The 18,989-nt window shown below is 39.2% G+C and overlaps 1 protein-coding gene across 1 annotated transcript in view; it reads right to left on the reverse strand.

Moving 5' to 3' along the window:
* Positions 1-18,989, reverse strand: part of lrp1bb (low density lipoprotein receptor-related protein 1Bb) — a 235,286-nt gene that overhangs the window by 156,191 nt on the left and 60,106 nt on the right. Inside the window, exon 2 of the mRNA XM_068328763.1 lies at positions 15,080-15,199. Within this exon, the coding sequence (XP_068184864.1) occupies positions 15,080-15,199 (120 nt within the window). The remainder of the gene's footprint in view (positions 1-15,079; positions 15,200-18,989) is intronic.

Below are 18,989 nucleotides of genomic sequence, written 5' to 3' on the forward strand. Positions count from 1 at the left end.
AGTTTTAAAATGAAATGACTACAGTATATTGCTGATTTGTTACTGAATAATTTGTTTGACTACAGAGGGTATTCAACAATGTTTTCTGTTCAACAGAAAAAAAAGAGTTGAACTGCAGCCAATATTATCACGTTGAACATTTTGTTGCACAGCATCTTTCTGTGGAGGCAAAGCTGTTCCCCGCTGATCACAAAACACTCCAAGTTCCAACCATGCACCAAACACTAAAATAATTGTGGATATGGTACAACCATTTAGACCAATTCCATCACTTCTGTCAATGAGAGTATACAAGATGAAGTCTGATATGTGATATGTATTCTCCATGTTTGTTTGGTTTCAGTCAAGAGCGGAGAAACATATTTTAATTGAAATGTATTTGTCATGCTGAACCTAGGACAAGATAGAGATACGTAGATGTAGCAATTATCAATGAATAATAGGCCAGTTGATATACTTCAACATTTTTCAAAATATCATTATAATTTCTAGAGAGACAAGGTGTATTTGCTCACAGTACAATTAGCCTCAGATTCAGAGTCACTCAAATACAGACACACGAGTCTGAATGATTGGAGCAGGTTTCCAGGCTTAATGACTTACAGCTGATAGCACCTTAGAGGCAGATCTGAGTAAAAAGTCATAATCATGGCTCCATCACCATATTGCTTGCTATGTCAAGGGTTCAATGATGAAACAAATGATGATCTGCTGTTATACTTTGTTACACTCCAGGGGGGTCATTACAGGACTTTATTTTGATATAGCCTGGAAACTGTCACAGTGGTGTTGGGTGTTGGTGGAGACTCTCTTTGCTTTTCTGGTTAAGTCTAGCAAATGATTTATCTTGTGTTGTCTTGTGTTGATGTCCAATAAACCAACAACAACAACAACAAAAATTATCACAATAGTACCCCATACAAATATAGCATTCATACTAATATGTGTCTCATTCTACGAGTAAATTAGATCTTTTTAGTCCTGATGTAGGTGATGGTCACAAGTCATCTTAATCTCTAAAGTCCAAGTCTTTGATCAGAAGTCCAACATACCTCTCAAGTTTCTTACACGTACACAGGAGTAACAAGTGTTTTTTTGTGTAACACCTTCAAGCATTTTCTAAGACATATTCTACGCTTTGATTTTGTTTTGTGTTTTTTTTGGAAGGGTGAGGGGGTGTTGGGTGTTAATATCACTTTAATATTAAAATGGATTAGTATGTCACATAACCCGATAGGCACAAAGTTGCACACTGATATCAATGTTTTATATTTTATAATATTATCCAGGTGTATAGGCTGGGAACAAATACAGCTCACTGCTGTGATAAAGCAGACATGAAGACTATGAACTTCTACAGTCTAACAAGGAGGAGAATAGGGGAAGAAACAGCTGAGAGGCAAAAGAATAAAGGTGAGACTGAATCATCCAGTATCATTCACTCTAATGAAACAGCATGTATAGTGAGCCAGCAAACCACAACCAGCATTGCATTCAATGACATCAAGCATGGCAGGCAAACAAACGCTGACTTGCCTTTTGAAAACATCCAGCTGACGCAAATCAAATGGAATTATCCTGATGATGCTGAGCGAAACATGTGTAGCTCTGTTTCCATGCGAATGTTCATTTTCATCCTGCCAACTGACTCAGCTGTGCATAGTATTTTGGGGTACCTGATAACGTTTGATGCGGTCAATGCTGCATACTTTACTCTGATATTTGCAGACAGCATGCAGCTCGCCATTTGATTGCACCAAGACTTAAGTCATTACAGTGTGCAGTAGATGCAAAGTACAAGTAAGGAATTCAGCTCATGCAACAGCTGGAACACATAATAATGACTGATGATGGGTCTGAAATCTTTAATTCAAATTGAATCTGAAGGTACTGTCTGAGTATCTTGTGTGACACAAATCCATGTCATGACACCAACTCCATCTCTGTGTCTCACCGTAAATTAACCTTATCATTATTAACCTCTAATGCACAAATATTTAAAAATTAGTACTTTTGCTGACTGGTTGGTTTCACTCAAAACTCACCAGTTTGGGAACTCGAATCGATGCTACTTGCTCTATATTATATGCCCTGGTTGCGGTAAATGAGTTACATAACAAGTTACATTTATTAGAATAATTAGTTTTGATCCTGTGTGTTATTACTCTTGCATTAGAAGATTTTACCATTCATACATTTTTACCTGTTACCCTTTCTCCTATTTCATTACATATAGACTAGCGGGAACACATGGAAATTCCACAATAATGTCAGACTTTGTTTTCTTTTATTTTCTTCGCGATCACAAGAAAACAAACCGCTGTGTCCAACAAAGCCGTAATGGCTCCGTGTGTGTGGGATGGATGAACGCAAAGACGAAGGCCGCTTTGGCATTACAGTCCGGCTATCCGGGCACACGCCGGCTTTGTGAGTTCGGTCCTGGTGATTAAAGTATTGGGGTTCCCCACACGACAACGTGAGGTCCGTCACAATCAAAGAATATGAAGCTAAAATGGATCCGTAAGTGAGAGACATGGACAAATGTGAAGACTGGAGCTACCTCGGCTAGCGGCCGAACTTCCGGGGAGACGCCGGAAGCATGACAGAGTAATGTTTTCAAGTGAGCTTATTCAAATATACAGGTGGGGATTAATTGCAGGAAGTATGTATTTACTATGCATTGGTCCCAAGTCTGCTGGCATTCTGTTTGTCTACATTGGTCATATTTCCATATGTGTGTTCAAAGCACCATAACGGCTGACTCTACAGAAATATGGCGTTCAAGCACTGGCAGTTGTCTCCAGTTGAGAAGTTAGTGACTGTGTCGACACTGCTTCGACAAAGTGTCTCTGATTTGTTAGTGTCGTAATTCTAACTTTTTTCATGCTCCGTCGTAGCTTCAAAATCACTATTCCTGTCTATTGTAAAATAAATACTCAAATGGTGTGGGAGTGGCGACCACTGTTACTTTACCTAATCATTGTTTCAATACCACAGCCTAATAACACCCTCAAAAAATCAATCAATCAATCAACCAATCATAACCTCCGCAGCAAAGGAGAACAAGACTCAGATAAGTGATATGCAGAGTGTCGAGGACACCCTATTTCCTGTTCGGAAAAGCTTATTGCTGCAAATGAGGCTAAGTATTCAGTCAAATCTATCGTTAAGTCGAGAAAAATGCCACCAGTGTACAATAAAGAATCCACAGAGACAAATAAGCAGCCTCAGGACGTCGTTGTAAAGCTAGTTTTCAGAAACTCCACTCAAAAACATAACAAACAAAAAAAATCAAAACGGTCCGTTAATCATTATTTGGAATACAGCAACATAATTAGTCAATAGAAAAAGTGTTGCTACCGACCATTATGCAAATGTTCCTATATAATTGTTCTGGGCCAGCTTCAAATGAATAATACATGCACTATATTGCCCTTAGAAAGGCTAAAACCAATTTTCACAGAGAAGAATGATCTCATTAAAAGCATAATATACAGTGTAGCATTTAATGTTGGCATTCTGGCATCAAACAAAGATATTGAAACAACACAATAGTAAAAATGCCAATGCAATGAGATTCTGATGAACAGCTTTGCCTGAAATTCATGATTATAGTGATATCATGTTCCCACAAACAACATGCCATATTTGGTGCAGTGATTGTTATTACCCTGTGTAATTCATATTATTGGAAATTTGATGTGAGGTTTTAAAGATAGGTCCCAGCCTGTGCCATCATAATTCTGCCATGACTCAGTAAAGAAAGTATGCAAGTACAAAAGTATCAAATGGAGAACAGACTAACTTTACAGTGACTCAAATTAAGACTCTTAAATGTCAAATATCCCACTACCTTTAAAAACTAGTTGCCAACTAGTTCTTCATTGCTAAAAAGTCATTTTCTCTTGGTTCATCAATATCTATCCTTATGTTTAGAGACGTTTGGCAAAAATAAAACTAGTTGTTATCCTTCCTATCCTTCCTATTACCTTAATCCTGACCGCTAACCCTAAAATGTAGTTTGGAAGACATAATTAAGAGGACAATATCATAATACTTTCTGTAAAATATGTCATTAAGTGCATTTTCAAATAATTTCCAATTTGATGATCTCAGTTAATTAAACTGGACACCTGCAACTTTGGATTGTATTGTTATCACAGTAAATACGTGAGTCTGTCTGTGATCAACGCCAGAGACAGAATACCTCGAGTTGTGGTTTATATTCCCAAATAGATGACACTGTGAACTAACCGTGTGCTTTTCAAATGAAATACCTTGGCCTTGGTTCATGCTAGTTTTTAACCTTTTCTTGTATTTATTTTTCACACTATGAAATGGTTTTCAGAAACTAAATTGTTGTGCTGACCATTAGTATAAATCAATTGATAATAAGTGAGTAAATAAATCACTCCTTTGGCTTGGAGGCATTTGTAATGAGGACCATGGTACAATAAAACAGCAATTGGAAGGACACATATTTTTCTAAATATCCTCTGGCACTGACCCAGCTCCCTAGAAATAATCTTTGGACTATGAACATGTTTATGGAGTGGCTATAAGACAAGGCATTATCCCAATAGTTTCATTATCTACTACTCTTCCCATTTTTTTCTGATTTTAAAAAAGGAATGCCAATGTCATAGAGTCATGCTCATTACTAGTCAAGTCCTGGCTAGTCTATGACTGTGGGATGAACAGCACTCATCATAATGATGTTATATGCCATTATTCTCTTGTTAGTGTCAATGTGTTTGCTCTGGGTTGAACCTCATACTCCTGTGATATTCTCCAGTAGCAGCAGAGAGATAATGTAGAATTTAATGCCTATATGTCACAGTGATTCTGGAGCATTCTAGGATGTCGTCGCTTACAGTAGTGATATAAGGAAATACATTGTTGCAGCTCAGCCATTTGGGGGAGGTGGGAGGGTGAAGACAAATCGGTAATATATTCCACCCAGTGCATCTCTTCTGACATCAATGAGCCATGGTGTGGGTGCAAGATTGTCACCAGGCAACAACATCACATCAATAGTTTTGTTTCAAACAAATGCTAAAACATGTTAAACGACAGAAGCAATGCAGCAGAGAGAAGAATGAGTCTGAGCAGTTGACAAGTTGGGGGCAAAGATGATGACTTATTTTATACAACTACAGCATTTTGATGGCAGAGATAATCTTGCACTATAAACTACATTAATGTGACTGAGGCATAAGTACACACAATATCCTTTGTGTCTGTCCCACACTTACTGAAGCTACTGGCAAAACGGATGGCATGTGCCTGTGTACATAAGTTTTCTTCTGAATGTAAAGGAAGGAGTAGGTAGGGAAAAGGTAAGGGAATGATAAATCAAACTAAATTTAAAGTGTCTTGTCTGCTGCTACTGCTGCCACAAAAAAAGAAGAAGAAAAAAGAAAGCAGTTAGTTACAATGCCTCTAAACAAGATACATTTGGCAAGTTAAATACTTTGATAGAACAACGTCTTGAATTTGATCTACAATCAAACCCAAACATCAGGTGCAAGGCTGGGAAACCAAACATATGTAATTAACTTTCACTGCACCAATACTCAAACCCAAATTAAATCTTGTAGAGATAGTGTGGTGACAACACGACCTGCGTATTTCTAATAACTCGGGCAGATCTAAGCAGAAGACAGCAATGTGAAAGCAGAAGCATGAAAATTTAATGGCCTCATTGGCATCTGGTTCCCGTCCAGGAATAAGCCTCACGATAAAACAGCAGTAATATTTTAATGCAGACATGCTGCATTTGTAATAACGTCATGTTTTCATGGTATTTTTTGATGAGTTGACAGAAGAGTTACACATCAGCAGGGAGAAGAGATGGAGTAAAGGAAAATAAATGTTACATAATGGAAAAGGCCCTGTCCTTCAGCTAAATAACAAGGTGCTACGCTACATTACCCCCTAAACCTCAATCCTGCTGGCATCGATTCTCATGGGAACCACACACATTTGTGATACATTTATTTCAATATGGGACTTGCCAGATAAAATACCCTGCAGGATGTTGATAGGCAGTTTGAAAACAGCAACTATAGTCGCCGCAGCTTCATCACAGCCACAGATCAAATATTCTCTACACTTCCAAACAGTTTATCCACAAGGGCTTTGCCAGCTACTTCCAAATGTTTAAAAAGACTGTTAGTTTAACATCTAAGAAATGTACTTCAGAGTTAGAACTAAGTTTATTGGTTGAGTGTTGTTATAGGAATACATCTGATTGTCAAAGGATCCCTTTGCATTTACCAGCAGAGTAAAACTAACATACAGCCATGCAAACATACCATGAATCCCTGTGGATGAGCATAAGTATGTGTGTGTGTGTGTGTGTGTGTGTGTGTGTGTGTGTGTGTGTGTGTGTGCGCGTGCGTGCGTGCATGCGCGCGTGCGTGCATGTGCCTGAGGTCTATGATCGTCTTTTCTCGTTAAGGGGTTCCCTTTGGTGCATCTTTTGTTATTTAGTTTAATTGTATTTAACACATTTTGTTTGTATTTCTTCATGTGTGTCAATGAATCATAACTTGTTGTTAATGTGTGTCTTCTTCTTCTTTTCCTTTCGGCTTTTCCCTTCAGGGGTCGCCACAGCGAATCAATTGCCTCCATCTAACCCTGTCCTTTGCATCCTCCTCTCTCACACCAACTACCTTCATGTCTTCCCTCATTACATCCATAAACCTCCTCTTTGGTCTTCCTCTAGGCCTCCTGCCTGGCAGTTCAAAACTCAGCATCCTTCTACCAATATATTCACTATCTCTCCTCTGGACATGTCCAAACCATCTCAGTCTGGCCTCTCTGACTTTATCTCCAAAACCTCTAACATGTGTTGTCCCTCTGATGTACTCATTCCTGATCCTATCCTTCCTGGTCACTCCCAGAGAGAACTTCAGCATCTTCATCTCTGCTACCTCCAGCTATGTCTCCTGTCTTTTCCTCAGTGACACTGTCTCTAGACCAAACAACATCGCTGGTCTCACCACAGTTTTGTGTACCTTTCCTTTCATTTTAGCTGAAACTCTTCTATCACACATCACACCTGACACTTTCCTCCACCCGTTCCATCCTGCCTGTACACGCTCCTTCACTTCTTTTCCACACTCTCCATTGCTCTGGACTGTTGACCCTAAGTACTTAAAATCCTCCACCTTCTTGATCTCTTCTCCCTGTAACCTCACTCTTCCACTTGGGTCCCTCTCATTCACACACATGTACTCTGTCTTACTGCGGCTAACCTTCATTCCTCTCCTTTCCAGGACAAACCTCCACCTCTCTAGCTTCTCCTCCACCTGTTCCCTGCTCTCACTGCAGATCACAATGTCATCTGCAAACATCATAGTCCATGGAGATTCATGTCTAACCTCGTCTATCAGCCTGTCCATCACTATAGTGAACAAGAAGGGGCTCAGAGCTGATCCCTAATGCAGTCCCACCTCCACCTTGAACTCCTCTGTCATACCTACAGCACACCTCACCAATGTCTTACAGTCCTCATACATGTCCTGCACCGCTCTGTGCCAGGGATGCAAACATTGGAGAAGACACCATATTATGTCCCTCAGTCTGTAAAAAAAATGGAGTCCTCAAATCACATGTATTAGTATTTCTAATGTCTCCTGGAGAGGTGTTAGTAATGTCTTTGATGAAGACCAGTCATCAGGGTATCTTCATAACTGACAATTCTGTCATTCACACCTACGATCTGTGTGGAACGGCTGACCTGTGTAGATGTGTAGCAGTAACTCAGTACATCAATGACCACCAGATCCTGTCTGTGGCTGCTGTGATTGCACATAAAGGTGATCATCAAGTTAAAAGCAAAATTATGGCTTCAGCTGCCGCTTGATGCTGCAGGTGTTTATTAAACTCTAACAAAATAACCTGACACACAGCCATCTGTGGACGACAAACAGCCAAAACAACATCAGCTGTGATGTTTCTATGAAATCCCAGACACATGAGGGGAGTCTAATGTTGTGTCAATTACAAGAGGGGGGTGATCACCATGGGCGTAATCACCCATCCCACGCAGTGATAACACAAATTGAGCACTGTAGTAGGTCCATTCACCATGCAGTGGGTAATCACGCATTTTGAAAAGAATATTTATTTAAAGTTAGTACAAAGTAAAAACATTTAAAGCCATATGTCCCTCCTCTGCACTAAAAAGGGTGCCTACATTTTTTTTTTTTTAAAAGAAACTAAAAAAAACCTTTGATTTTGCCCTACTCAAAAATAACGATAAAATAGAAAGGTTTGTTTTTGTTCTCAACACTAAATTTTCTTTGTCCTCAAAGATACTATTCAAACATACTGTACAATGTAATGTAAGAATAAAACCAGGGCTTTGAAGTGGTTCATGGAACGAAAACGCAGAAACTTTTGGTATTTTGCTAGGAATGAAATAGAAACTGAAAACTTTATTTATTTTTTTTCCGGAACAGAATCGGAACAGAAAATAATTGTAACCAGTTAATACTTTTTTTTTTTGTTCTGGAAAAAAATTCTCTGACCTCATGTTTCCCTTCCTGTCATTCACTAATTGCGAGATGGAATGCAGTCTCCCAGCCTCGATTATATTCATAACAAACACTGCAGTCTGTCAGTATTAAAAAATATTTGGTTTACACATTAACTCTTTGGCTGCCAGTCCTTTTCAGTGCAGTGTGTCCCCGTACTACCAGTGCTTTGTAGCAATTCCGGTTGACATCCTCTGACGCTCCGGACGTTTATCGGTGTTTTCTTTTTCTGTTCTTGACCGATCATAAGACGCTTCATTCAGAGCTTGTTGTGTGTGCTCCCCAGTGAGCTGACAAACGCAAATTTTGTTGTATCATAAGCTGCCGCAATTTCTCAGTCCCCGTCTGATTCTCCATCCTCTGTTCTGTAACTGGATCAGTGCTGTCGTTCTGTTTACTGTAGGGACATATCTACAGTATGTAAACTAATTGCTTTAATTGCCAATTTAAAAGTCCTAAAGCTACCTACTAATTTATATTTGCAAGGAATTGCAAGTTATTAACTGGTGCAGAACTTTTTTGTTGTTGTTGTTGTAACCGGTTCAGGAAAGGAACATCAGTTCATGGGTTGAACGTAAAACCGGAAACGTCATAAATCCGTTTCTGTTAAGAATGAACCGATTGGCAAAAAATTCTGGTGCAAAGCCCTGGATAAAACATTTAGGTAACATAATGTCGGAATTCCGAGTCATCTAACTTCAAATGTGGTTAAAAATGCCAAAATGACCTTTTATTGAAGTCTATTATGAGATGCGGATTTTTGAGAAAATGTTGATAAGGGATAAATTGAACCCCAATAAATACCATGTGGCAGGATGATAAACAGTGTAGCAGAAATATAATGGGAAAAAAATTATGAACAAGACAACTACAATAATAGTAGTAGGTATAGTATATAGTAGTTATTGTGTTTACACAAATTACTATTTGATATTTCATAAAATAAAACCAGTACTTATTCGATACATGAGGGTTTAAGGAAAAAATCAACAAACTAAGGACTACAGCATACTTAATTATGAACCGATGATAAAATTTTCAGAATTTGCACTTCATAAAGAAGCATATGGAGAGAAACTCACCCTTGTCCCTGAAGACAAGTGAATTTGAACAAGCCCAGGAGAGCTGTCTTTGAACAGTACTCCTCTGTAGTGCCTTTACGACACTGTGATCAGTGTCAATGCTGATTGGGTCAAGTCAAGCTAGAGCCATGAAGCACAGCTTGTGTGACCATGTTTGTGAAGTCAGCTGCTGACCCCTTTCATTGTGTTTTGCCCTGGGAATGACAATTCAATAAAGGGATTCACTGGTTTCCACGTCCCCCAGATTAACAAAGCTCCTCATGGCAGCACTACTGACACAAGCCAAAAGTCCATGAAATCCTTTTCCTGAAGGATTCATGACAGATTTAATTTCCAAGACAGCTTGGAAGCATGTAGCCTGCATTCTGACAGCCATTAGTATTCATTTATGAAATTATAAGATTTCACAGGAACTATATACAGTACGCCCTCGTTCCTCGGGGGTAAAGCGTTGCAGGAACCACACACGATTAACGAATTCCACGATAGAATGACCAACTATTTATCTTATTATTTACGGTATTTTAAAAGTTTATGAACCCTCCCCATACTGATATTAAACCATCTTCTATCTGTATTACCTTTTCCTACACTCTTATCTACTCTTAAGAACTGAAGAAGTCTCTTGGATGAGAGACGAAACGTCTTCAAGAACTTTCTTAACGTCCAGTGGATCGACTCAACAGCTTTTGGATACTCTTTAAAGCACTTTTGTGTCTCACGTAAGTCCAAAACTCACAGAACATAGCACACTTCCTGATGTCGTCAGCCAATAGAATGGCCGTACGATATCACGTGACTGCCTACCAAAAAACCCGTGATGAGGTGAAGTCACAAGCGTTGTTGCACGAATGCGCGAGGGCGCACTGTAATGGCTTTCCCACTTTCTGTATGACCACAGACCTGCTTGACATTTAAACATCTTTTTATTATAATGCACCAGCTAAGTATGTCATTTTCCCACAGGTTCAACTACTTTTTGCTCACAAAGTGTTTGCCTAAAGTCCATACACTGGAGAGCTGCTATATTGCTCAAGCTTCTTTACACATTCTTGAGAGCAGCTTCCAAAAGAATTGTCGTTAGCCATCCGGTCCTGTGCCTTTGGCTGAGCAGATAAAATGGTGTCTTTCTGGTCTTAGGGTATAATAGTTCAAGGCCACCTCCCCGCAGGCCCTGAAGATACTGTGATTACATCTCCCTGGCCAAGAAAGAGCAAAGAGTCAGCTGCAGCACCAGGATATTCATATTTCGATATGATGAGAGCATAATGAGTCACATTGTCTTTCTCTTAGGGCAATAGTCCTCTCAATAATGCCCCACATATTCACAGTGAAATTAAAGTACCAATGCTCCACACCCCAATTTTTGTACTTTTCTTTTAATCCTCAGCTGCTTCTTTCAGTGCCTATCATCCTATATAAAGGATTTTTTCCCTCACAGGTTATTGCAGGTCTTGCTATGATTTAAACATGCAGAATGTATTTCATCCCATCTTCTGTTTGCAGGGCAAAGCTGATCTAATTCCCTTTTCTATCAATACATAATCCATGATAATGAGCTGTGCCAAATTCCTTAAATGAATATGCAAGGGCTTCTTCCTACATGCACTGTAAATAAAATGGAGGCATTGTTAATCGATGTGATAATTAATTGCCTTATGGAGATTACACAACCTGGCCCACAGCACCCATGTAGGGATTGTATGGTATATTATACTATCCCCACCTATATTTTTGAATAAGCTCACTTGAAAACCTCACGTTGTCACGCTTCTGGCATCTGCTCGGAAGTTCGGGCCGCTATCCAAGTTAGCTCAAGTCTTCACATTTGTCCATGTCTCTCACTTACGGAGCCCTTTTGGCTTCGTTAAACATAGCGGATTATATTCTTTGATTGCGATGGACCCCAAGTTGTCATGTGGGGAACCCCGATGTTTTATTCACCAGGACTGAACTCAAAGCCGGCGTCTACACGGATGGCCGGACAGTAACACCGAAGCGGCCTTCATCTTCTCTTTCGTCCATCCCACACACACGGAGCCGTTACAGCTTCATCAGACATAGCGGTTTGTTTTCTTGTGACGGTGAAGAGAAAAACAAAAACACAGTCTGATATTATTATTTTATCGTTGAATTTCAATGGGTTCTCACTAGTATGTGTTATATTTAAAAAGAAAGAAGCGAATGAAAAGATCGTGACTATCAGAACTATTTTGGAAATGTATATGAGAATTGGCCCAGAATACCATATTTCGAATAAAACAATAGACTTATATGGCAGAAATAATATTTTAGTATAAAAATGCTGTATATGTATTATATATGCACAGTTATTAATCCATCCAATTTATCTAAGGTAAACGGTTTGCTCTATGAGGGCAAAGGAACTGTTTGTACCAGGTTAAAGTCACAAGACTTTAAAAAAATGTTTGTGCACATAATATACAGCCAGTCATTAAACAACTTACTTCTTCTTCACAATATGATGTGTTTCTGACAGATATCTTTATAGTTTTTATAGTTTTATAATTTTTATGTTTTTTATATATTTATTAGCTCATTGCACTACCTGTTTATATTGTATATTTCTGTTTATCGTGTATTTTAGTGTTAATGTTGGTTAATGTTGAATTTGTATTCTTCTGCAAAGCCTCCAATCAAAGTGTTTGCATGTTGTCAAATGTATGTGGAAGTATGATTGACCATTGTCCTACCTCTGTTGTGCACTTCTAAACATCAGTTTTGGCATTGGTTGGATTATCTCAGCATTCTAACCGATCACTTTGCACGTTTGAAACGTATGACCGGCTTATGTTAATTAAGTAAATGTAAGAAACACTGTAAGGCCTGAATTTTTTTCCTGAACAAATATTGCCTGCCACAAAAAGCCCATATGATGCACGACCTATCGCACACTAAAGCAGTTAATGCATAGATATCACTGCCAGAACTACAAAGCTCTAATTATATATATATATATATATTATATATATTATATATATATATATATATATATATATATATAAATCAGACTTGGGGCGGCACGGTGGCGCAGTGGTTAGCGCTGTCGCCTCACAACACAGCGGACCTGGGTTCGAGTCCCGCTCTGTGCAGAGTTTGCATGTTCTCCCCGTGTCTGCGTGGGTTCTCTCCGGGTTCTCCGGCTTCCTCCCACCTCCAAAAGCATGCACTTCAGGTTGACCGGTCCCAAATTGCCCGTAGGAGTGAATGTGTGTGTAAGTGGTTGTATGTCTTTGTGTGTGGCTCCGCGGTGCACTGGCGTCGTGTCCGGAGTGTCCCCCGCCTCACGCCCTATGCCACTGGGATAGACTCCAGCTCCCTGTGACCCACTGCGGCGGATACAGCGGTGGTAATATGAAAATGACTGACTGAAATCAGACTTGATGATGAACCTGAGGTGAATGTTGATAATGTGTTTCTATTACATCCAGCGAAGCGGTGATGTATTGTAATTGTCGGTGTTTGTGTGTTCGTCTGTCCACCAAATATCTTCACAATCGTTGCAGATAGAAAGATGAAACAAAAAACACATTACTCGGGCGGAAAAGGGGATGAAAATGAGATGATGAACTCAAATTTAAACTTTTGTTCACTCAGGATAGAAAGATAGAAAGACGAAGGAGAAGGCCGGTAAGAAGGCCAGTAAGCAAGACCATAGATTAAAGCACCAGCTTTGATCTATGGTCTGAGATATTTTCTATCCTGAGATATTTTTGCAAATATGTTAGGAACCAAATAAGATAGAAAGTCGAAACAAAAGCTGTTATATTCAGGGAGGCAAGGGGATGAAAATTAGATCACACCCTGAAAAAATTGGCCAAGGTCACATTTTCACTTTTATGCCTTTTTATGTACACGTCTCTGAAACTTCATGACAAATAGAATGCACCAGTTACATGTTGGATCATGGGTCTTTTATTAAATTACCTATGAAAGTAGGTCAGGATAAAATTTTGACATCAGGGGTGTTGCACGATGTTGCAGTTTCTGACTGCATTGTTGTTGTTTGTGTTTTTTTCTTTTTTGTTGGGGTGGGATGAGTGTGGGGCTGTAACAGTCGTGAAGACTAATTCTGGTCATAAAGATGAAAAAGTGCTGCTCTGTTGGTCAATTAAAGAAAACCGATGTCCCCCAAGTGTGTAAATAATACCCACGAGAAAGCATGCTAAAACCTATTCTGATGTGAAGGACGAATGAAGGTGTGCATGACAGCAGTCGGATATGCTGAGAAAATTCTTCACAGCATAATACAGCATTTCCACTTGTTCTTTGAATAATAGAGCACTCCCAATAATACCCCACTTTCAACCAGACTGACAAGACTCCATTTTCAGCAAGAGATGATTAGCTGTTTTCTGTTCCGTCCTGTCCTTTGAAATTAAAGAGTCTCACTGCATAAATACCAGGACAAAACACCACAGCATCATCCACTCAGAACTGCAATTTAAAATGGATTAAGTAAACATATAATATGTAATTGGAAAAATCTGACATAAATATTGATTAAATATGACAGTAATATTTTAATGCTAGCTTGTAATTATAGCTAATAATGGAAAAAAAAGTGAATAAAATAAAAATATGTGCATGGAATTTAAAGTTAGGAAGGGGTTGATTATTTTAAATGTAACAATGGAATAGTTAAATATGATTAGATTTCCATAATATGTAGTTTTTATTAAAGACTAAGTATTTCTGGAAAAAACTAGTGATGGGATAAACATGGGAAATAAAGAAGTTTCAAGCTTGACTAAACAGTAGAAGACAGTTCTACTGTAAAGATTAGGTTCAAGCTGTCTTTTGAAAATATGAGTTTGTTGTGTTTCCAATAGCTGGAACATGATTGTAATCTTTAGGATGAGACCAGTAGCCAGTCTGGCATTATGCCACACTCTATCTGGTTATGAACTGTTTTCCGTCATGGTTCAAGCTGAACTGTACATTTGATCAATTTATTACCATTATGCTTCTGCAAAAATTTGTATCACTTGTCTCAGTCATTAAGGACACACAAAAAATCAGCCAAAATGCTACATTGTAAATTCACCGATTCACCTATTTCCTGTATACCTTTGGACTGATCTGTAGAGAATAGCAGCTGTGGCCAGTACCGCTATAATAACTTTATGACTACTTAAGACATCAACGAGATGATAACACATACTAAATATTTATGGCCTGCTTCCAACACAGTGAGTAATAAGATATGAGTGAAACTCATGTCTTAAGAGACCACAGATGCTAGTGTCGGTTAGAGGGAAAACTTTAACACTTTTGAACAGTGTTAGATGCTAAAAATAAGTCAGCGATGAAATACCACGCAATACATGTCAAAACAAGTCCTTCGGACAGACAAATGAGGTACAACTGCAGTACAATTCCATATGAAAGTTTTGAATTAGTGAGTAATTGATAGAATCATTGACTTACAAGTTTCATCAGTTTCGTCTGAGTTGTCGGGGCAGTCTGGCTCACCATCACAGAGCCAAGCCTTGGGGATACAGGTTTCCTTATCGGGACAGTGAAACTCCCCTACATCACACAAGATGGCTTCGTGGATGGCATGGAGATAGGATGGAGAAAGAGACAAAAATGCAGCATGAGGTGATGGTAGTGAACATGTGGACCATGTGTGTCACTGGACACATATAGTATGTTAGATGTACAGTTGAGGCATGACTTGAGATGGAGCTTTTTGTTTTTGTTTTGTTTCTTTACTTTTTTGGGCCATTTGCTGTAAATGGATCTGGTGAAGAGATTTTGCATAAGCAGCTGTAGAAATTATTATTAATCTTGAATCCTGTAAAGTCATTGAGGTGTCTTATTGTCCTAAAAAACTCAGAACTGAACAGGATATGAACTTATAAAACAATAATAATAAGAAACATAGTGGCGAGGGGACCAAACTGATTAACAAATGAACACAAAACAAATATAAACATAATCTAGACTAAATAAATGTTCAGGGTGCCACACTAGCTTTGAATTTTTTAAAAGCTCTTCTCCTCTAACCAAACCATGATGTCCCGTCTGCCTTGGCAAACTACTACAAAGCTGTTCAGGTAGTTTGTTCTTATCATTTCACCTCCTTGGGTGGTGTGCTCTCAAATGATAGAGGGACCGGAGAATTTCACCAAAAGCAGCCTACTAAGAAGTCATCATAACTTTTCAATATGGCAAGCATCTGTCACAGTGTTGAGATGTAGCTGTCAGGGACTCAATTCGATCATTCTACAGAAAAGCACAGGCTTCTGCTAAAGATTTGACACCACAACATGACCTGCTTCTGGTTTCTCTCAGCACTGAGCAAAAACAGCAATTTGTTTCCAAGCTTAGCCTGCAGACAATCAGACAGGCTCGAACTCTTCCTCCCACTCTTTTCCCTATCTCCACCTTTTTCCCAGTGTGTTCCTAGCCCATTAGTGGTAGGAGTGGAGCAAGTGGGAGATCAGGTCTGTGCCGTTTGAACAGTGAGAGTGATAATTCAACGCACCGTTGCTCCCTGCCCTGACACCCTCCAGCAAATTCACTACCCAGGGACAAATCTGAAAAGGTCAAACATCTCATCCATTTTGCCTCTCTTATTCCCACTGATGCAATGTATCTGAAATCTTACAATTTAAATCAAGGTCTCTTTTGAAATATTCAGAGCCCTTGCTCAGGTTTTTATGGAGGGACACGGTAAAAACATCACCATTTAAAAGAAAAAAAAAAGGAATAGTGTGGAAAGTGGTGTCTGAAGGCAGCCTACTGCAGGAGGAACTGCTTAATCATCATTATTTTGCCTCTAAAAGGGAATGGCAATGACATTAAAATTGTGCCTTGGGAAATATTCCCCAAAGCACTGTTATCTTAATCATAACACGGGCAACTTTAATGCAAAGACAAACTATTTAGCTGTAGTCAAATGTACAAAACACGTTTCTTTGAGCCATCATTGAGTAACACGGTAATGTGGTCTCCGCGAGGGTAAATCCATCATCCCAGTGACGTAAAAATAATACAGCATCTACCTTTAATAATACGATGGCCTAATGATGAGGCAATATGATCAGATAATGTTATGACTGGCCAGAGCTAACACGCCACCATACAACTAACTACACATGATCTGAAAACAAAAAGGAAATGTATTATTTATATTTTCTCAGACTTGGATAAACACCAGCTGTGTTTTAGGATGTCAGAGGCATACTCCTTCACCTTTATAGTTGAATTAATTTCCATTGAGAAGATAGGTGGTTGGTGAAAGAAGGGCTATGTCCTCAGCTGGCGATGGAAGCCATGAAAAGAACTGCCCATGGACCTCAGACCAGACCAGTTAGGTATTGATGTTTTACCTCCTTTAATGCCACTTCACCTTGAAAGTGACAGGGTCATATATTAGGTAACCAAATGTCCTTCTTCTATCAATTTATCTTTTTTTCTGCTTTTAGAAACAGCCTCTCCTTGACTTCACAGGACTTTTGCTGCAGCTGCAAGGGGAAATTGTTACATGAACACACAAACTGAAGGAGAGCAACTTCTCTGTTATTCTTTTGTTCCTCATCCTTGTAGCACAGTACTTGCATGAGATACATAAATATGTAGTATTACACAGCACTGTGTATTTTTCAGATAATTCTATGCAAACATGAAATGAGTGGCGACAGCACATATAACAAATACAAAGAAAAGCAGCTGCTATCTTCGGTAAATGTTGGCACGGAGGAAAAAACAAAAATGTCCTATTACCATAACAGTGGGGAACACTAGCTGTATTCAGTCAGGCACATTATCATGAGCCTCAATCCAGTCACCCAACAGCCACCATTGGCACAACATCGAGACTCATTAAAGTCATTGAGCCTTTGAAATGTGGCAGATTTTCAGAGAAACAAAGTGTTATTGGAGTCAGGCAGACAGGCATTGGTTTGCAAACCTGCTGATGGAAGACCAGCTCTCCATTTCGCATTTAATTTGATCAAATTTTATTTTTTTCTTGAGATGAGGTATGAATTTGAGTGTTGACAAAAATATTAAATGTGTCTGCTATACTGCAGAATGACTGCACAAAAAAATGTTCATCCTACACTTTGAAATGTAGCAGCCACTCTCCCATTTGCTCAGTCCCATTAAACTCTAAATTACACAAGAGCTTGGGTCTGTATTTATCTGTCCAAACAATATCATATTCCTGTGAGGTAAGCTGCAAACCACTAAGGCATTACAATCCTGTGAATTGCATCAGACGCATAGTTCACAATATGGTTTGGTGGATAAGTCGTAAACCAAAGGCCTATTCAAACAAACCCCACGTTGTAAAAGCTGTAGCTCAGTACACAGCTCAGACTGGTGAATTAAAAGTCAACTATGCCGCAAAGCGGAAGAAAGCACATCAGAGAGCATTCCTCAGTCAGGCCTATCTTACAGTTGCAGGTTGCAAAGGAGCTGCCTCTTAAAAAAACAAAAAAACAAAACAAAAAAACAGTTCATCCATCTACTGGTATAGTTTGGTAGAAATGAGAAAATATCTGTTGAATATAATTGGAAACCAAATGAAAATAAGCAAGGGAACAAGCATGCATCTATTAGTCATTTTAGCCATATGCCTAACAATACTTTAGTTACCAAAACAGCTCTGATTAGACAGGACTTTTAGCTATCCTATGGTGATAACTGGCACCAAGAGATCTGCATAGATCCTTCAAATCTCGTAAGATGTGAAGTGGGGCCTCTATGACTTGTACTCATTTGTCCAACACATCTCACAGATACTTAATTCAATTGGGACCTGTGGTATTTGGGGTATTTGAACTTATTTCTGCATTCCCCAACCATGCCATGGCTCTGTGGTTCAGCTCTGATCTTCACACGCCTATTGTTAAGCTTTTGGTAGTGAACAGGGGCCCCCGGGGGTACTGTGACTAGTACGTGGGCACACAGCCACATGTATAGTAATTTGTAATGGGCTATTTGTTCTGACACAAGGGCTAGACTTTGCTCTCCATGCCCATGAGTGAGAGTCAGGTGTCCATCATCACCAGTTGACTGTTTGATCATTCGTCTGTTACTTTTGGTAGATACTAAGCATTGCAACATGGGAGCACCAAGCAACACTAGCAGTTTTGGAGGTGTCTGAATCCTGCCTCTGCCCTGTAATTGTGCATGTGTGTTGTTTGACTGCTTGAGATTCTTATTCTGTTGTCCAACTGTCATGATTCGCCCTTTGTTACTCAGAGCTCTACCGCTGCCCATTTTTCTAGCTTCAGCCACATTAATTTTCATGACAAAATGTTCTCTATAACATCTGCAGATGTCTAGAACTGCTACCAACCAGTGACAGGTGTCAACTTGATGT

The sequence above is a fragment of the Antennarius striatus genome, chromosome 12 (assembly GCF_040054535.1).
Source record: "Antennarius striatus isolate MH-2024 chromosome 12, ASM4005453v1, whole genome shotgun sequence".
In the NCBI taxonomy this organism is placed as follows: Eukaryota; Metazoa; Chordata; class Actinopteri; order Lophiiformes; family Antennariidae; genus Antennarius; species Antennarius striatus.